The 20,595-nt window shown below is 58.6% G+C and overlaps 1 protein-coding gene across 1 annotated transcript in view; it reads right to left on the reverse strand.

Moving 5' to 3' along the window:
* FAM20C (FAM20C golgi associated secretory pathway kinase) overlaps positions 1-8,522 on the reverse strand; it is a 36,264-nt gene extending 27,742 nt beyond the window's left edge. The window contains exons 1-2 of the mRNA XM_032872861.1: positions 7,915-8,522; positions 5,907-6,085 (exon numbers count right to left, since the gene is read on the reverse strand). Coding sequence (XP_032728752.1) covers positions 5,907-6,085; positions 7,915-8,522 — 787 coding nt within the window. The remainder of the gene's footprint in view (positions 1-5,906; positions 6,086-7,914) is intronic.
* Between the last annotated feature and the right edge of the window lie 12,073 nt (positions 8,523-20,595).

Below are 20,595 nucleotides of genomic sequence, written 5' to 3' on the forward strand. Positions count from 1 at the left end.
CCTTATCTGTGCTTTCTAAATTTCAACAATGAACATTTATTACGTTTTTAATAAGATGAAAACAGAAGTGATCATTAAGAAAATTAGTGGCCTGATTAAGCCCCATTCGATGTCCCCATTTCCATGTAATAACTGGGGTCACACATGTGCTGTCGGGGACAGCACATCAGCTCTCTCCAGGGCCTGCAATCCTGGTTTTCTTGAATAATGAATTATTATGCAAATCTGGTCGGTTGAGTCATTCTTGTTCAGGAGGCAGATCTGAGTGCCCTGCTGACCTGTGTTTTCTGCTGCGTTACCAGTTCCTCTCCACGGACCAAGCAAGTAACTAGAAATTAATGGGCCTTAGCATCTCTGGGTGATTAAGGGACTCTGGAAAGGCCAGGGTTTTGCTAGCTGCCCTAGACACCACCTTTCTCTTGTCTGGGGACATGTGCCTTCCCATCCGGGGTCACTATTCACTCTGCCAAGCTGGGGTCGACAACTTGGAGACACCTGGAATTCCACTTGAAAATCAGGTACAGGCAAAACCCACATGCAAACGGCCAGCAGTCATGGAAAAGGCCAAGTGTTCCTCTGGGATGGGTGGGAGGCAGATGCCCCCACACGTCTGTGCTTGGGGTAAATGCCCTGGCTCTGCTGTCACCAATGGGCCTGGGGAGGGGGTCAGGGCCAAGGGCCCTGGTGGCAGAGCCTGGACACTAACCAGCCCTTGAGAAGGAGTGTGTGAGTTTGGGGTTTCTTTCTGAAGTCAGACTTGAGAAATCTGGCCTGCACCCTTCTAGGAGAGAGGCCGTGGGAGCGGAGGCCAACTTCAGGGAGAAGCCAGGTGTGCAGCAGGGGTCCCGTGCGAGAGCCGGTGGACAGCCCCTCACCTGGTTGGGTCTCCATGTTTCTCAGGGGACAGAGGCCTGTTGAAACCTGGCTAACCTCCACCCTGGGAGGCACCTGACTGAGCAGTGAGCCCACTGTGGGCTCGTGGACGCGCTAAGGCCGCCAGTGGCCATGTCCCCAGAAGACACTCACCCCAAACAAGCCCCATCAGCCAACTTCTCTCCATCTCCACAGCCCCACCCAAATCTGGGCCTCGCTGTCCTCAAATCACTAGCACCCACGAGGGGCACCTAACTGGGGCTCTGGTTCCCTCAAGCCCCATGGAGGGCACCTGTCATATACGCTCTCCCCTCCCCTGCTTGCCTCCTGCAGGCACGTCCCACCATCCAGACCACGGACGTCAGCTCTGTCTTTCCTGCTGTCCCTCCAGAGCCGTATCCGCCAGCTACGCGTTCACATATGGTGTCAATTAGCACGGACTACTGATCATTAATGACACGCACCAGTAGTTATACACGCTCACACACACTAACAGAACAAATATGCTAATGTTTGCATATTTGTATGCCATGAGCACTAAGACACCTGGACACCAGGGGGTTTGCTGTCTTTCCCCAGAACACAGCTCCCCTCAGAAGACCAAGAATGGGAACTGCATTTCTTAGGGTCCTCCTGGGAAGGGTCGAGTAAACCAAGCACCAAGAACAGCCCCAGGAGGAGAGAGACAGACCTGAAAGGAAAAGGGGTGCCATCCTGGCCAGGGAACCCGATGGCACCACACCAAGGAGGTGTGAGCGCTGGGAGACACGGGGTGCTGGGCTCTATCCTTAGCTCATACCGTGTTGCACACCTCGGTGCTGGAAGGGACAAGTCACTTGGGTCACTCAGCAACTGGTTTCCCGTGGAAGCCAGGATCAGCACCACCAGGCTCCCCGTTTCTAACAGGAACCCCGAACCCATGTTTTAGTGAGCCACCTCCTGACTTTTAAAGGAAAGAAATCTGCTTAAGAGACTGGTGGCCCACGCAAACATGCCCACGGGTAAGGCACTGCCAGGCCACCCGTGGGGGCTTCTGTCACCTCCTCTGAGAAGTGTGAGCCATGCCTGTCCTCAGGGATCATGGCCAGGCAAGTGGTCTGAATTTTTTCCCAGCCCTGCCTTGTCTCAAGGCCCAGGATGGCTCAGATCTGAGGGATGTGATGCCAGGAGCCCTTAGGTCAGCCGTGGTCTTCCTTGCCCACCCCAGACACCTCCCCCCGATCACGGTGTTCTAGAGCCCTGGGTACCATGCAGAGCCCCTTCTCCTGCCCCTGGGCATCGAGGGACGTGGGCCCTCAGAGAGCAGCACGGTGCGTGTCCATCTGTCCGTCATCGGGGGACACCCCGGGGCTGGCCTTGAGAGGGCTGCTACGAGCCAGGGACTGGAGGAGACTCTGAGGGCTGGGGTCCTCCTGCTTGGCCTGCTGTGAGACCTTGTCAGGCCTCCACCAGACGTCAGTCCCTCACATGCACGCCCAGGATGCTGGAGCATTAACTGCACTGCGCCCCCTCCCGCCCCTCCCAAGACTGCTGTGTGGCGGCTCTTGGAGACCGCCCACTTTTATCAGGATAATTGAACTGACTTAACGGAGAAAAGACCGCACTGCCCCAGGCGGCATCCGGCACCCTCCCTGGAGCTAGAAGGAACGCCACGGGAACACACCCAGCGGAGCCCAGCTGCTGTCTGCTGGAGATGGAGAAAGCAGGTGCCCGGGGCCCTTGACTGGGCTTTTGTTCTTGATCTTGGACTAGACAGCTGGAGGGAAAACTGAGGAGGGGCCCAGCTATTTGCCACCTTCTGCCTGCCTTGCCTGCAGTCTTCCCTCTGGGGTGGTCTGCGTCCTACCTCCCAGAGGACCCAGTGCCTCCGGCAAACTGAACATTTTCAGTTGTTGCCCCCCACCCCCCAACGCGGGAGAGCCAGGACCTGGAGACTGGGACCCACTGCCACTACCCAGGGTGGGAAGGGGTACTGTGAGCTCTCTGGGGCTGGAACTGCCTCTCCGAGGAACCGGCCTCTAACCAGTTAGGGCGGCCCCCTGGGCCCTCAGGCAGCTGCCCGCCCTGGGCTGCCCCAGCCGCAGCCTCTGTCCCCGGGATCTCGTGACCGTCAGTCCTGGATGCTAGCTAGATGGGTGAGCGCCCAGGACTCGGGTCCTGGGGAGCGCAGCTCCTTTGTTCAGGCCCTGCCACAGCTGTGTCCCAACCCGGGGGGAACAACGGTAGCATCTCTCAGCCAGAGGCCGTCTGAGTCCTCTCCGTGTCGGTGTGACTTCTTTTCCCTTTTCAGCAATCCCTGCTACAAAGCAGTTAATTGTGTCATTTATCCTTTGCACCCGTAATTGTGCACGAGAGCTACTTAATGATCCCCAGCCGGAGCCGAAGGCGCCGCGTGCCTGATCTCAGGCTGAACAGAGGTAGATAACGTCCCGAGCCTGTTTAAAGGCAGTGAACGGCCATTACCGAGCAGCCAGGAGTCCGGCTATAAATAAACCCGCCGGCAGCGGCTGCTGTACCGGAGGCCACACGGGCTTCGCCACGCGGATCCAGTGGCTCTGAACGGGGAGAGTGAGCGGGACTCTTCCGGCAGGAAGCTCTGGGAAACTTGCAGGCGCCATTCCGCGTCCCAACGGTGTTTCTGGGCTCGCCTCTCCTAAGGACCACTGTAGCTGGACGGCGAGGGGACAGAGACCTGAGCTGGGAGCAGGGCCTCCCTTTCCAAACCGGCCTGGCCAGCTCTGCTAAGCCAAGGGCCCACCAGGGGCTTCTGTCTCCAGCAGGGGCTTGGGTCAAACATCCGACCGGACGCGGAGGCAGACACAGCCTGGAAAGCATGCATGGCGAAAGGATGCCCGCAGCCCAGCCCAGGGCCGGCCCCTCCCCTGCTGCTCCCTGTGGACCAGGACCTTTTCACAAGCGCAAACTCACTGGGGAGCTCACCGAAGCAGCAGGGAGAGCGGGGTAAAGCCCTCCACAGGCTCGTCCGCACAGGCTGCTGCGGTCAAGGAGGCCCTGGCCCGCCCCTGAAACCCTCCACCCTCCCCGCACACCGACACCTACTGGCAGGGACGCTCCTTGGGCTCTGTTTCCACCTTCCAAACAGCTGGAGGTTGTTTGTTCCCTGAGCGCTACGGTGAACTTGGCCAGGCTTGGTGTCCACCCCAGACCCTGCCCTTGAGTGGGGACCCGGCATGCACAGGGTGCAAAGAGCTAGTTACTACTTATAAGCTTGGTCACGGGCACCGTCTTACCAGAACAAATGCAAGGTACCCGAGCAGCCACAAGCCCACTTGACAGATAGGGAAACCGAGGCAAAGAGGGGTGCCACGGACAGCCGTGGAGCGGGATCTTTTAACATTGTACTTCCCTAAAAACCATTTCTAAATTTTCAAACATTGCTCTCGTTTTCCCAGAAAGCCCAGCCCTCCCAGCCGCCTTGCATGACAAACGCCTACACTTTGTTTAAGCCCCGGTCAGACGTCTTTTCTTAGACAAGGGGCTCCATACTCCTCCTAGAACCACGTGAATCGTGTTCAAGGCATTTAGTCTTCCCTACCGCGTCTCCGTTCCCTGTCCCCCCCGCCTGGGCCTCTCAGGTCAGCAGGGCCTAATCTTACTGAGGCTCATTCATCCTCATACCCACGACCCAGAAAGGGGTCTCAAGGGCAGGGGGTGTCCGAGGAAAGCTGCTGAACGGGTGAACGAGTCGTTCAAGTCCCTGGATACTTCTCTAATGGCCTCGTCTACTCTCAGGAGTGAAGGGGGCACCCTGGCCTAGGCTTTCCACGGGACAATCTCTGTCGTGCACACGGACTGCTTCCCAGCACCCCTGGAAGACTCTGGCATCTGCAGGGAGGGCAGGAGGGGGGCTGGCCTTCACACGGGGAGGGCCGGGGACGGCTGGGCTCTGGAGAGCTGCTCAGACCCCTCCTGTGTATCAGCTAAGAGAGGATACCCCGGCTTGTTCCTGCGCGCTCCCCTTCACGAAGGGGGGCGATCACACGCTAGACAGAAGCCACATAGCCAGGCAGGTGCCCCAGAGACAGCTCAGTACTGGGCAGAAAGAGCCAAAAATAGTGCTGAGAGACGTCTGGAAAACCCACTTGCCAGCTGCACTCCCCTGTCTCAGTGAGTAGACGGAGCCCGGGGACACGGGGACCCGTGTGGCATCGGTGCTGTTTAGAGGAACACCAAGGAGATGCAGTCTGACTGCCCGCTCCACACATTGGGAGGGGAGGGGAACTACCCTCACGTTACCCCGGCTGGCCTCCCTCCACCCCACTCCCAGCTGTGTGTCCCCAGGCCAGCTCCCTGCAAAGCCCCTAGGACTGTTCTTTCCACGCCAGGCCCTCAGCCCGTCCCTCACTGCCTCCTCGAGCCACTGGTGACTAATGCGGACCTTCACAGGCAATCACCTACAGGCCCAGGAACAATGGCACCGAACCTCCACGCTCCGAAACCACTGGGGACACACTTCCCTGAAATTAGTAATTGGATGCCTTTTTTCTGTCCAGTTCAGCAGATCTCAAAGTGCTCAGCAATGTGGCCTCTGAATTACTAAGTGAACAGGCCTCCGCCCGACTCAGAGCTGAGCTCTGATCCCCGCCTGTGCTCAGGAAGTGGCAGGAGCAGCTGGCAGAGCTCTGCCCTGTCTCCCTGCTGTGCTGAGGGAGTGGCCCCGGCCTCCAGGGGCACGAGCCCCCTTTTCACCCCTGGGGCGGAGACCTGTGCTCCGGAAAGTGCCTCTCCTGGGGTGGGTAAGCAGAACGCAGCAGGAAGGGCTGTGCGGCACCTGTCCCTCCTTCACCAACCTAGCGAGGGCAGCGGTAGCCCCTGGACCACATGGACGGCATCAAGGCTGTCCCTCCCCTCCCTTCGAGGCCCTGCAGGCGTGTCCCTCTAGAAGGCTGCCCATATTGGTCACTCCAGAGATAATGTTCCATCAAGGTGCAACGGCTTCCCAGCTGCCCTGCAAAGGACAGCCAGCCCCCAGCACCCCTGACGCCCTCGGGAAGCTCAGGGAGGACACCTACCAACACTGGTTATCTTCTGAGCACCGAGGTCGCGCAGGAGGGCTTCGATGGCTGGGTTATGCCTGGAGTAGAGTTCATACCGGTTAATGCCGATGTGGAACTTGAGCCAGTTGGGGTAGGAGTCCACGGCCGCCTCCCCCGTGGGCAAGAAGTCTTCATTTTCAGTGCCTTCACGTGGCCTACAGGACACGCAGAGGACCCAGAATCAGCAGGGAAAGAACGGAGTCATTCCAGAGCCAAGGTTCTAACTGTGGTTCCAGACAAACGTGGATGTGTTCACAGATGCCTCTGCCCAAACAGGACCTTGCGAACGTCCCTACTTTTTCTGCGGCTGTTGTTCCACTAACTAATAACATATCTAAACCGTAATTCTCACTTACCATCAGGAGACGTCCAGACAGCTATAACTAAAATCAAGACCGAGCCCAGAGCGTCCGTGCCAGGCCCTACCGCGTCTGCCCTGGGGTCACGAAACAGCCCAACAAGTGTGATGTCAGGTTGGGGTGTGAGAGGCTGTCAGCTCTTCCTGGGGACAGATGAGCGAGCCATCTTTGACCACGAACCGTGTGCACGCCAGAGACACACCCCGCCTGTCAGAAACCTTCCCCGGGTGCTCTGTTTTGCTTTCAACAACCAAGGGGAGAAATGATGCAAGAAGCTAAATTTGATTTTAACGAAAGCAGTCTTGGGTGGGGAGCGAGGAAAGAGGTAGGCACTCGTTCCAGCTGAGACCCAAAGTCAGGACCTGCCGCCCACATGGCCCTGACATCTCTGGAGGCAACGGGCCCATCTGGGGGAAGACAGAGCCTATTTGCTGCTGGGCCAGACGGAAAGTGGAACTTGTCTCAGCTCCAACCCACCTGCAGACGAGACCCTTCTGGCCCCAAGTCCTCTCCCACAGGGGCCACATCCTGGGCCCCCAGTCCTGGGCTCTGTCTCTCCTGTGAGGAGCCCTGAGCCTGAGCCACTGCTCCGATTCTCAAGTTTCTGAGCATTTCCTTGAACCTGGCCAGCACACAAAGCTCAGAGGCCACCAAACACCTTGTTGTATTTAGACAGAAAAGCCTGGGTCTGGTCAAATTTCAGGGTAGAAAGGATTTTTATGTGACGGCCTTCCCCCTGCGTGGCAGGGGTGATATCTACCTGCAGGCAAGTATTTTGTTCTGGCCTTGCTGCTAGTTAATATTTCACTCCGGGCTGCAGCATGGGCTCATGCTGGTCTGTGGCCCTCTGAGGAGGGCCCGGGGGGGGGGGGGGGAGTGGTTTAAGCCAGGACAGTTTAAAGAGATGCTCCTGAGGATGCTTCTCCCCTTTTATGAAGATGTCACCCAACAAAGCTGTCAGGGTTCCAAGGGCAGCTGCTTTGGGCACCCCGGTTGGGAGAACCCTTTTGTTATGCCTCACTGGGGCCAGCACGCCTCTCTGCTAATTTTTTTCTCAGCCACTGGTTTACAAGGCTCATTAGGCTTCTGCAGACTCTCCTGACGTGTCCACCAGAGTAATGTCCCCGAGCATCTGAAAGCTTGGCGGCCAGCAGCTCCCCAGGGTAAGGTTAGGGGCAGGCCCTCCCATTCACTCCCTTGCCAGCTTGTACATGCACTGCCTGACTTAGTTTCGGGTGCCAGGAACCGGACCCCGCAGGCCACCCTGCCCTCCCGCAGAGTCAGCACCCACCCTCCCTGGACTCCGCAGGGAGCAGCTCCCAAACCACCCAGCAGCCCTTCTCAAGGAGGCAGTCGTTCTGGAGACAAAGGCACTGCCCTGAGCAAGAGGCAGCATGCTCTCCCGCCCCACAAACCTCCCCTTGCTGGAGAGGGGTGCTGGGGTGGGGGTTGAGAACTCTGCCAGGGGGGTTCCTGCCCCCTGGGGTTCCCAAGCCCCTGGGCCTCTTTAAACGAGGCCTGGGATGTGCAAGGCCATTTCCTGGGAAGGCGAGCACAGGTTAGCGGCTGCTTGACGGTTTGGGGCCTGCCAGCACCCACCCTGAGCTTCCCTCCGCCTCACTCACCATTCAGGATTCTCCGCGGCAGCCTTGGGGTTGAACCTGATGTCGCTGTTCACATTGAAGAGGACGTCGTCCTCCGTTAGCGGTGGAACCGGCACCTGGTAGAGTGGGTGTTCAAACAGCCGGGCCAGGAGAGAGCTGTCCCCGCTGGGGCCAGGGGGCGGCGCCGACCGACGGAGTCCGGGGTCTCGGAGCAGCGGCCGGTGCGCGGGATCGCGGGGCCGGGGACCGCCGGGATTCTGGCCCTGCAAGGCGCCTTCGGCGGGTTCGGCTGCCGCGGGCAGTTTCTCCAGCGAGTGGGATGTGAGATTGGAGGAAGGGTCGGAGCTGAAGTCCTGCAGGATCCGCAGCGTGTGTTTGTTGGGCCAGCCCGCGTCGCCGGCTGCGGAGGAGGCGGCCGGGGGCTCCCCGGGGCGGCCCCGCGCCTTGGCCCAGGCAGGCGCCGCCGCTTCGACCGCGGGTTGCGCGCACGAGCAGCCGGGCTCCCCCGAGGGCCGCACGGCGCGCCGCTCCAGTTTGGGCAGCAAGTCCAGCACGATGTGCAGCGCGCAAGCCACCAGAAACACCATCAGGATGAGCACGCGGAACCTGCGCACCAGGATCATCTTCATGGCCGCGCCGGAGAGCGCGGCCTGGGACTCCCGGCGCCCTCCCAGAGCGCGCTCCGCCCGTGCCCCAGCTAGCCTCGGCTTGGCACGAACGCAGTGCCGAGGCACAGGTCAAGGTCCATCTGGCGTCGGACAGCTACCAGCTCCAGGGTTGTCCCCCCGCCCACACCACGTGTAGGGCGCCCACCACCAAAGAGCCCGCTCGCCCGGCCATCTCCGGCCGTTCCCTCTCGCCTCTCCGGAGTGGCCGCGCCCTCAGTGGCCGGGCCCAGAGGCCCTGGTCCGCGGAGCTGGGTGCGCAGCCGGGTGAGGCCCCGCGCACTCAGCGGTCGGCTTGGGGTCTCTGCGCTCATCCGGCGCGCAGGGGTCTGACGCGGCGGCCCATCTAGGCCAGGGCGCGGCGGCCTGTGGTTGGCGGTGGAGATGGCGCGGTGCAGTCCCCTCCGCGGCTCCGTGGGCCACGCCAGGCGCCGGGCCGGCCAGGCGGAGAAGGGGCGGCTCCTTCGGGCAAGGCTCGTTTCTCTCACGCAGCGGTCCGGAGGCTGGGACCTGGAGGGGGAGCAGGGCGCAGAGCCGCGGGGACAAGGAGGTGGTGGGCACGGGGCTGGGGGCGCTCGGAACGGCCGGGGAGGTCCCCGGGCAGGTGCAGCGGCCGTCCCCGGAGCGCAGTGCCCGCGCGGCCGAGCTTCTTGGCGCCCCGCGCCCCGGCCGGCAGATATCCGAGAGCCGCGGAGCCGCCCCCCCCGCGTCAGCGCCCGCAGATTGGCGGAGACGCAGCCCCGCGAGTCACGGCCAGGCCTGAGCCGACTCCGCTCCCTCTCCTTTCTCCTCCCCTCGGCCGCGCCCCGCGTTGCCTCTGCAGCTCCCGGCCCGCTAAGGAGAGGGCGCCTTCTTCCCTTGGTGGCCGAGAGAAGACGGAGAGACCCAAGAGACAAAGGCCGGAGGGCTCGGGCGCGGCGAGCCGGCTCCGGCAAGACGGGGAGCGCGCGCGGACGCTGTCGAAGGGGCCTCTCCAGCCAGGCCGCGGGATGCGGGACCTCCGCCCGCCTGGGGCCGGCCGCCGCCAGCTGCAGCCTCCGGGCTCCTCCCCAGATGAGCCGAGGGCCGGAGTCCAGGCCAAGTCCCTCCCCGGAGCCGCTGGGCGTCTGCGCCGCCGAATGAGCTCCCTGCCGGGCGGCGACCTTGCACCCCCCACCCCGGGAGGCCCCCCGCGCGCGCCCCGCACCCGGCGTGGGGGAGGAGGGGACGACCGGCCGCCGCTGCGCCGCCGTAGAGACGAGAGGAGCTCGGTATTTCGCCCAAACAGCAAATCCGGAGGCGATGCCGGAGCGGCTCCTGCTCCCGGCTGGGGCCCCACCCCACCAAGGGGACACGCCTGCGCCTTGACTCTGGTGGCGCGGGCGCCCCCGCGCTAGGATTCACTTGGCACCGAGAGGTACCTGGTGTTTGCAGAGGCCGCACCTCGCTGGCCTCTGTGTGTGTGTGTGTCTCATTTGCTTGGCTAGGTGCCAAAATCAGCCACCCAGGCCTAGGGGCGTGGCTCTTCTACGTGGCCTCTTCTGGGCCCTCAGCCCGCAGTAAAGAATATTAATGTGAACGTCAGTCTAAAGTTCTGGTGAGGAGGGTAGGTGACCCTGGCCAGCGAAGGCACTTCAAACATATCCACGGCCCAGCAAACAGGCTCTCTGTCTGCCCCATGCCCTGGAGGCCCTGCCAATGTTCAGCCTCTCTGGCAGGACTGAGTGGGGGGGCCTGGGAGTGAGCCCCTGCTTTCCTGTACACTTGCTGTGCTGCCCTCTCTGGACGCCAGTTTCCTCTTACCTGCATTCAGGGTGCTTCACCCCTGGGACTCATGGACTCTCCGTGTCTGGCGCGGGCCCTACCCTGCATGCAGTAGGCACCCACCAGATGCTGGTGACGGAGAAGTGTCCCAGCCCAGCTGGCCAGAGAAGTGAAGATCTCTGAAGCCATTTGAATTAAGTGGAAAGGTCACTGGGCCCCATCTGGAGCTGAAGATAGAGCTGGAGGTGGGAGGGGGCGGGAAGGGAAGGCGGATCTGACCTGGCAAGAGCTCCTCCTCTCTCCCACACTGCACCATTTGTGTGCAGAAGAGGTAAGTTTGGGCAAGGTTACCTGGACAGGCCAAGGAGATGATGTCCAAGATGAGATGGAGGTTGGTGAAGAGCCCCTTCCCCTTACACTGGGAGAGCAGAGCCATGAGCCCCACAATGTGTCCCTTGGCCTTGGGGTTCTGCAGCCTCTGGCCCCCTCAGCCCTCCCCTGGACTGTGGCCTCAGGATGGCCGTGGGGAGGCCTGACCCCATGAATCATGGAGAGCATGTAGGGGGCCTCCGTGGGTCTCATGCCCAACCCCCTTCCCCCCATGGATTCTTAGGAAAGCTGAGGTGTTAGTTGGACTTCTGTTCACCACTGGATGGCTCCCTTGCCTTAGTTCTTGGTTCACCTTAACCATCACCTTGAAGAGTCATTGTCTTACTGACCGGATGGTTTCAATGTCCCACTACTCTGTTTTCCTAGCAACACCCACCACTACCTGAAAGTAACATCTTCTGTTCTTGTCTATGGCTGGTCTCCCCTAAAATGCACAGGCCTCACTACGTAGGAGCCTCCCAGCATGCCTTGCTCACAGCTCTACCCTGGAGCAGAGCAGGTGCTCAGGGCCCCTGGGTTCTCTGAGGACGCCCCAGCGGGAGTGTGGTCCCCAGAGTGCCATCTGAGGCAATCTGCTAGGGAGGGGGATGGTGTCCCAGAGGACTGTGGAGGGAGGGGTTTTCCAGGCAGAGAGGGGGGGCAAGCACCCTGGGCCCTGGATGTAGATGTAAGGCCTTCGGGTTCTTTGTGGCTGGTCCCTGGGGACAGGCAGCACGGGGAGATGCCGCTTGCTCTAACGTGCTTAGGATAACCCAGAAGTCCGCCAGTCACTCCTCGGTCTTGGTTAAAGCACAAAGGAGGCGAGCCTGCCACCCTGAACCTCGCCTGGGTGTGTGAAGCCCCCAGCTGGGCTGGCCGAGGAGGTGCCCTGAATACAGGGCTCCTTTAGGAGAGCAGAGGTGAGGCCAGGGAAGAGTGCCAGTGTAGGAGATGCACAGTGCTGGCTGTGGAGTGAGGGATGGGGGAAGCAGAACAGTGGTCGTCTGTGATGTGGGACCCCACCACAAGGAGACTTTGGGGTTGGTGTAACAGGTGACGAAGCAGAGCTGCTGGGGAAAGACTGTCCTGGGAGCTGCAGGCCCAGCAGCGGAGGATGACTGGTTTTCCTGCCCAAATGGCTGGAGAACATTCCAGAAGGGCCCAGGAGGGAGGCCCAGAGGGACCCACCCACAAGGTCCTGGCACCGACATGTCTCAGTCCCTTGATGTTTTCCTAAGGATTACTCATCCAGGACCCAGCAGGGAGGCTTCTGGGGCTGTTGACCACAGGCCAGTCCTGGCCACAGGCTATTCTGGGAGCTGGGGGCAGGCAGGCAGCAGGGAGAAGGTCATGGTCTTCACCTGGGACCCGTGTCCAGGCATCATGTGGTGTACGGTTCTAACCCTTGTCCACTGGCACCAGGCAACGTGGAACTGGACTTGGTGGGCAGGGGGACAGGCTCATGGGCCTGGGCAGTGGAACTTACACAGGGAAGGCCCACCACCGGGAGAAATGCCCCCACAGGAGACAGTGAGCTGACACCAGCATCCTCTGTGCTGGCTTTGAGCCACTCCCCCTGGAGCAGGGGGGACAAGGTGGGGCCTCTGGCTCATTCATTCTCCAGCCACCAGGCCATCGCCTGAGGGGTCTTTGGAAAAGAGAGCTTCTTTGTTCTAATTTAAAGCAACAGGTCAAGAAGCCAAAAATGAACAAATAAAACCATAAAAAAGCTTGACTTTACTTTGGAGATTTTGGATCGTTTAAAATACATGATTTATATTCTAGCATACATGGAATAGCCACGAAAACTGACCATCTGTGGACCATAAGGAAAATGTTAAGAAACTGCAAAGGCAAATGTCTACCGTCTGTTCACGGTGTGTGTGCATGGACACACTGACAGAGAAACGCAGATACACATGACCTGTGGTCCCTTCATTGAACACAACGCAGTTTAACAGAAACAAGAGCTAAGCTTTAAAAATTTTTCTACCTCGAGATAAAGACTACAAATAAAAACTCGTATGTATAATTTGGGGGGTCATGAAGGAAACCAGAAGAGAAATTACATACTCTTTAAAATGAAAGCAAGTGGGTGCCTGGGTGGCTCAGTGGGTTAAGTCTCTGCCTTTGGCTCAGGTCATGGTCTCAGGGTCCTGGGATCGAGTCCCGCATCAGCTCTCTGCTCAGCAGGGAGCCTGCTTCTCTCTCTCTCTCTCTCTCTCTCTCTCTCGCCTGCCTCTCTGCCTACTTGTGGTCTCTCTCTGTCAAATAAATAAATAAAATCTTCAAAAAAAATGAAAATGAAAACAAGTGAGAAGAGCACCCATTAAAACCAAAGGGTGCTCAGAGGGAGGTTGGGGTGATGACTGCACTCACTAGAACACAGGAATGACCACATGTACGTGAACTGAGTTTTCCGTCCAAGAAACTAGAAGAGCAATTTAAAAAACCCCAGATAAAGAAGGGATGAATTAACGCAGAGCAAACCAAAAGCAAGTGCATTAGAAAGGGAACAGGGCTGGAGGTGGCTAAGAAGATGGAAAAGTCCAGCGGGAGAGACAGTGAGTGGTGAGGCCAGAGTGAGGGATGGGAGGGGACGCAGATGAGAGCCCTGGAGAGAGGTGTAGGGCTGGGCGGAGGTCCCTGAGGAGAGAGTGCCTCCATGCCAGCTTGATGATGCAAACAGAAGAGGTGTTTTTAAAGAAAAGTTCAAATGGAGGTCTAGAAAACAGGGCTAGACACATCATCGTAGAAGTTGAAAAACGGTCAAGTATTTATCCCTAAACACAGAAGTGTTAGCCAGACCTTCATCAGACATTTGAAGAACAGATATTTGGCATGTTACAGAACTTGCTCCCGAGTGGAGGAAAAGGGTGGAAAGTCATCGGCCACTTTAGACACTGATGTCCCCAGATAAGGCCATCCCACGTCTAAGCAGCGAGCACGCCACTCCGTTTGCTTCATAGAGAAAGGAGAGAATCCTCTGATTGTTCGACAGGTGCTAAAAATCCACTTTGTAAAATTCAGCCCTTGTCGGTGTTAACATACCCAACAAACCATGAAGGGTAGGAAATTGCCTCTCTCCGACGCACCCTGCTGCTCCAACCACTCACCAGAGGCTTGTTACAAACACTCTACGCAGGGAGGAAGCACTTCTGAAACACACATGCGCCCATGTCCTCGTGGCTTGGGGCTTCCGGGCCCCCCACTTCCCTGGCTCCAGCCCTAACATCCGAACCACTGAGGAGATCCCAGTCCCCTCCGACCCCCACTGCTCCTTCTCGGCCGCCCTCGCTATGCAGTCTGATAACCCGGCTCCTGCGCCTGGAGATGAGAGCTCAGACCCAGAACCCCTGTCTCCACGTGTCCCCGGTGTCTCCTCCAGTCCCACTGAAAGTCACTGGTGCACTCCCATTCCACGTCCGCAGGCCGAACGCCAGCTGGCTTTCTCCACTCGGATGGCTGATGAAAATCTCAAACCTAGCATGCCCTAGACCAGAATCTGCCTGCCACCCCTCACCACCGCCCCCCACTACCCCAGGACCCCTCCTGGTCAAATCTTTGCATGGGCCGAGACATCTTGGAATTATCCTGGATATAAATCCTGTTAATGCAGTTTTCCAAAACTCGTCCTTACCACCGCTGCTGCTGATTGAAGCCGGAGTCAATCGCCTGGACTGTTGGGATAACCTCTTCCCTGGTTTCCTGTCTTCCATCCTTGTCCTGCCCTCCCACTCCCACTGCGTGCTGCACAGGACATCGGAGTGATCCTACTAAGACAGAGAGTAGGTCAGTTTTCCCCCCAAAGCCCTTCAGTTACTCTCCATCCAAAGCACTGCCCACGACCTGCAAGGCCATCCAGGATCAGCCTCCATCCCACTCTCTGACTTGTCTTGTACTTCCCTCCTCTCCTTCCTAGGCAAGCAGGTGCCTACCCAGGACCTTTGCATGCACTGTTGAAGGACTATGGCCAGATGTCTGTGGGCTTGTTCTCTCATTTCTTTTAGATCTTCACACCCTCGCTTGCCACCCTTCACCCTGCTGACAGAACTGCCCTCAGCAGACTCACTTGGGGTCAGTGAAGCAAAAAGCAGCTGTAATTTCTAATCACAGGGCAAAAGCAGCACTAGGGGACCAGTCGGAGACTGGGCCTCCCAGTGAGGACCCAAGGTCACATGCAGGCGGTAGCCCAGGGCTTTTTGCTAAGCTCCTTGGAAGAGAACAACTTGGAGTCCCAGAAGATTCTTATGGCGTGTCACCCTTTGGTCATGGGAGCCATGCTTAGTGACCAGTAGGACACTAGTGGGGAATGCGTGATCCTGTGGAGAATCCCAGATTTCACATTGTCAGCCGCTGAAGATGGGAAGGAAGGAGGACGTGTTTGAGCATCTGGGCTGGCTCAGTTGGGAAGACCCTGGTGGGTCAGTGGGGTGACCCCGCTCCTAGAGGTCACCGCATGCGGCCTTCTTTCCTTCTCCTGAGGTTTGGGCTTGAGCTTCACCTTCTCAGGATCCTCTCAGTGAGCATCATTTCCTGCCATGACTTGCACCAGCCTCTGCAGGAGGCTGGGTCCCAATTGCTTCATGTCCCTTTTGTCTTGTCACCTCCCCCTACCCCCACATCCAGGGTGCTCGGTGTGGTAGGGACAGGGGCAAGGGGGTAAAGGTCACCCAGACCTGTTCAATTCAGCTGCTGTTTGCTGCGGACATACCGCTGTTTGCTGAGGACCTGCCACTGTTTGCTGAGCACCTACTGTGTGCCAGGCCCTCTGCTAGGGATTCAGGGGAGAGAAGGAGTGAGCCAGACAGGGCCCTGCTGGAAGGCCTGGCATTATCCTGTCACCTGGAACTCCTACCAAGAAGCCACTTAGAGCAATGACTGAACTTTGAAAATAGCAAATTCTAATAGTTTGAAACATTTCCAAAAAATGGCCAGGGTCTCTCCTTCCTGAGCATTCGGCAGGACCAGGCAAACCCTGGGCATAATGGGAAGGGGCCAGAGGCACTCAGGCCCCCTCCTGGTGTCAGGGAGGCAGGTCCTTCCTGGGGACCCACTTGAAAGAGCCCACAGACATAGCCAACCTGGCCTCAGGGGTAGGAGAGGGATCTTTCCCCTGCAGACCCTGGCCTTAAAAAACGAGGGGGCAGACCTCCACGGGGGCCACATCACCAGTTCAGAGGGGACCACAGTTGGAAGGATAGAGGAGCTGGCTGTGGTGCCCCCCAATAGCCTCCCATAGCGGCCACATAGCGAATCGCCCTTACAAAGCATGGGGGCTGTTACTACTTCTTATAAGGGAGAAGACCCACAGCTTCCTCCCACAGTGGCCTGTGCACTGCGGCTGGGGACTGACCCCCGGGACAGGGTGCTTGGGGCGGGGGGACTGTGGACACAGCTGAGCAGGGAGCCCTGAAGACCTGGGTCTAGTGGGGTTCATCGCTCACTGCAAAGTAATGGTGAGCATGCGGATACATTTCTGGGGCCTTGGTTTACCCTGCTGTGAAAGTAATGTTTACGCTTTGCCCTGTGGGTCAGTCCATACCTGGGGAGCCACACTTCTTTGCCTCGGTGGGTCATTAGGGACAGGGCTCCGGGTCAGACTAGCCAGGTTTATATCCAGCTGCGGCCACGTCCCACCCACGAGGCGTGCAAACTTGCTTGCATTTCTGAGCCTGGCTTCTGCCCTGAGCAAGAGTGGACGGGCGTCCCCTTCCTCCTCCCAGGGCTGTGGGAAGGACCCTGGAGTGTAGAGTCTCCGTGTCCGAGTTGGGAGCCAGAGCTCCAAGTGGTCAGGGCTCAGGCCTGTGCGCAGTGCAGAAAATGCTCAGTAAACCCAAGGAACTGTTTCTGGGTCTCTTCTGTAAATGAAAGCTTTCAGCCGAGTGCAGCCTGGTGGGAGCCAGCCACAAGGAAGCCCGTAGTGTGTTCTTGGTTCCGCAGAGGCTGGGGCCTCCTGGAGATCAGAGATGGTAGACACAGAGTTGTGAGAATCTGGGGGCAGATGCCTCCAGATCCAGACGGCAAGGCACTTGGGGCGCTGCTTTGGGACCACCAACCACTGGAGCCACGCCCCCTGCTAAGGGGAGAGTCTGGGGGAGGACAGGGACAGAGTGAAGGAACGTGGTATCACTTACATTGTCTCCTTCCTCTCAACAACTGAGGACATCAGTCCGATGTCCATCCGTGTTTGCTCCTCTGAAGAGAAAAAGCCAAAATTGGTAAAACTTGCAAAACACTCTCACCTCCAAGTTGCCAGTGACATCATTCTGTCCTTTCCTGGGTGGAAGGGAATAATTTTAGAAAGAGGCATTCTGTGAAATTAAAAGGCATTCATCAAACGTTATTTTATGCGTAATGTAATCTACGGCTTTGCGGATTAGAGATGAAAATGCAGATATTAGACAAGTAAGTTCTGATATTTGGAGGCAAGTGAGAGACTAAATTACAGTAAGACTTCTTATACAAAGCCCTAGAATTTCCGGGTCTGGGGCACATGTTCCTTGCCGATACCCTGCCTTGTATGGGGATGTCAGGTTCCCCAGGGGATCAGCTGTGCGAAGAAGGCCATTGACCCCAACAGCCAGTGCTGACAACCTCCTCAGCCAAATCATGAAAATTCCAAGTCTCGGGGCGCCTGGGTGGCTCAGTGGGTTAAAGCCTCTGCTTTCGGCTCAGGTCATGGTCCCAGGGTCCTGGGATTGAGCCCCGCGTCGGGCTCTCTGCTCTGCAGGGAGTCTGCTTCCTCCTCTCTCTGCCTGCCTCTCTGCCTACTTATGATCTTTGTCTGTTGAATAAATAAATAAAATCTAAAAAAAAAAAAAACCTTAAAAAAAAATTTCCAAGTCTCCTCTGTTTGTTGGGCACAAGCTCCAAGGGAACGCGAGCAGGTTTTCGCAGGCCTGTCCTCCCGAGGCTCCCTGTCCTCTGCACACCTCAGGCTCTGCCCCGGGCCGTGGTCAGAGGGCTCCTTGCCAGGGAGGATGCCTGCCCTCCTCCAGCCCAGACAGAACTGGCTGTTCTTGCGTTACCGTAGAAACAGATTCAGTAATGGGCTGAACTCCTCCCCCGGTGACTGGGAGACCCCAAAGCCAGGCGTTCCCCAGGCCCCCGTGTGCCGATGCATCCGACGGCAGAGGGCACGGCTCGTGGGCACGCATGGCCACTTGTCCCCCAGGGGACAGGATCCTGTGCTCCCAGGGCTGTGGAACATGTTCTAGACGCTTTCCTGCTGCTAATGGAGGAGGGGGTGTGCCGCCGAAGAGGGGCATCAGACACTGCTGGTAATCGTTCTGGGAATAAAATTACCGCCCACAGATAAATCCTAGAAACAGCTGCCTAGAATATTCTTTATATTGGAAAGTATGCTTTGAGGTCATTACTCAGGATTTTATAGGCCATTTCTTGGCTGAGCCCCAGGATGGCTTATGGCTTTGCAAACAGGCGATGTTGCCTTTTATCAATGACAGATGGCTTTTATCACACCTCTGCAGTACCGCTTACGGCGATAGGGCTGTGGTGATGTCCCGTGGCCATGGGCACCTGAGCGGGCGGCGTGGGCACAGCCTGCAGGTCTGGCCTTGAGTAGGGGGTCTCTGGACCACATTGGCTGAGGGGCGTTTCCCACTCTGTTTTCCTGCCAGTTGCGTCACCGCGGGACAAGCCACTGCTGGTGCTCCCGTATCAGGCACAGCCCCGGCACAGGCCAGTCTCCACGGGGATCTATTGCCCCCCACCCCCCAAGGTCCCCGCACCGAGGCCTTTGTCCTTCCTCCTCCACCCTCTGCCCCATGGCCATCTGCGTGGACCTCTCTGCCCAACCTGCTTTCTTTACCAAAAGACAGAAATCAGTGTTTGTTGAGCTCCTGCAGTTCAGGTCTGTGTCTAGTGGTCAGGGCCAAAAGCCCCATTCTCCTCCGTCTCTCCCCTGGACCCCTGTTGGATGGGTGCCTGTCTCCGGGGGATCCCGTAACTGGGGCTCAGATCTGCTCCAGCGCCTCCTGGCACGACAACAGGGTTGGAAAGATTTCTCAGTCCAGGGAAATCACTGCACTGGACTAAAGAGGAATGGTTTGAATATCCCAAATTCAGCTTGGGCTCCTCATCCAAAGGCTTGCGGGAGAGCTCGGCCGCCTGAGAGCAGGTCAGGGCCCAAACTGTGCTGCTGGAGTTGAGGGGCAGAGAAAGAACCTTGCCAGGGCGAGCAAGGCAGGACAAGCTACAGGATGGAGCCCATCTAGAAGCAGGGAGGCAGAGGGACCGCAGTAGAAATAGGGACAGGGACAGGTGTGGGGGTGTTCAGAAGCTTCTCGAAGGGACCCCAGAGGTCGCTCACTTTCCCCGGGAGCACTTTCATCACCTGGGTCTCAGGGTCTGCACCCCAGGCACCCCGGCAGGCGCTCTGCCCTGAACCTCCCAGACCGCCCTCCCCACCCTGTGGCCAGGGGACATCTCTTCTGTCCCTCTGAGCAGAGCCTGTTCCAGGCTGCTGTCCCCCAGATGGGATCTGACCATGGTCCGTGCTGGTGCCCTTAGGGCAATCTTCATGTTCTCCGGGGAGATGAGGAGGAGCTTCGGACAGCCTTGGGGGACACCGGGGTGCCCTTTAGAAAACCCCCAGCCCCAGCCCTCAGGGGACCCAGGGCTGCCCAGACTGCCTTTGACACCTCCCGGAAAATGCTGCCCCCTCCCCTGGTCTGTCTCCCCCGCCCAGCACACCCTCCTCCATCCGGCTGGCTGGTCCCTGGAGAACACAGCTGCAAGGATTGCGGTATTCTGGGAGGCCTCAGCGATTTGGACCCGGCATGGGGAAAGTGCAAAGGGGGAGTGCAGGAGCCAAGGGCCAGCAGCAGCCTGGGGGCCCATGGTGACTCTTCAGTGGGGTGCTCACACCTCGATCTGCCGGTGGGTTTGGGGGAGCCCTAGGACTGGGAGGGGGGTGTGGCCTGCCCAGTGAATTGGGCTTGGGGAAAGCAAGGGGCCAACACTGCAGAACAACAGAGGCTCGGGTGTGACCTGGGGGCAGGACTTCCTGACTTCCTGAGAGGTGACCGCTGCACCCCGGCCTTTGGGCTCCAGTGTTTCCCCCCTTCCCACCAGGGAGACCCCAGAGGGGGAGGAGCAGACCCACACACAGGCACAGGGCCAAGCCTGAACCACGGACCCAGTCGTGCTTGCTGAATCAGGGACAAAGCAACTATTTGGGATACGGTTGGTGTTATTTTAAACACTTAGGGACTGAGATCCTTGGATGTGAAAGAGGCAGACTGGCCGTCCCTCCTTCGGCACTCCAGCCCCGAGCTCCGCCTTCCCTCCTGGTCTCTGTTGGAAAACTGGGTGGCAAGCCCGGGCTCTGCGGGTATTGCTGCCGTCACGGTCTGCCGCTTCCTGCGGGCCCTGGTCGTCCCCCAGACCCAGCACGGTGGTGGCGGGCCGGGCCGGCTGCAGGCAGGGTGCAGAAGAAGGTGTCCGAGTCCGCTCGGGTGGCTGGAGGCCGGGCATCCAGAATCAAGGCACCGACCCCCACGTTTGATGTCTGGCGAGGACTTGCTTCCTGGACACTAGATGGCCATCTTCACACCGTCTCCTAGTGTGGCCGAAAGGACAAAGGAGCTCTCTGGGGTCTTTTCTTATGAGAGCACTAATGCCATCCTTTGGGGTTCCCACCTCCTGACACCATACCCCTGGGCATCAGTTTTCCATATATGAATGGGTGCGGGGAGCAGACTAGGGTTTCAGCTTATCCGAGAGTCTGAATCCATCAGTGAGATAGAAGGGGGTTGACCCCCTGCCCAGACCTGGTGCCGGGATCAAAGGGGCACCCCCTGGGCTGACATGTCATCAGAGAAACGAGAAGGGAGAGGCTGGAGTGGAGGTGGAGGGCCAGCAAGTTCCTCTCGGAGGAGAAACCCAGAGGGGCTTCCCC

This window comes from Lontra canadensis, unplaced genomic scaffold (genome assembly GCF_010015895.1).
Source record: "Lontra canadensis isolate GAN:19392208 unplaced genomic scaffold, GSC_riverotter_1.0 scaffold45, whole genome shotgun sequence".
Classification (NCBI taxonomy): Eukaryota; Metazoa; Chordata; class Mammalia; order Carnivora; family Mustelidae; genus Lontra; species Lontra canadensis.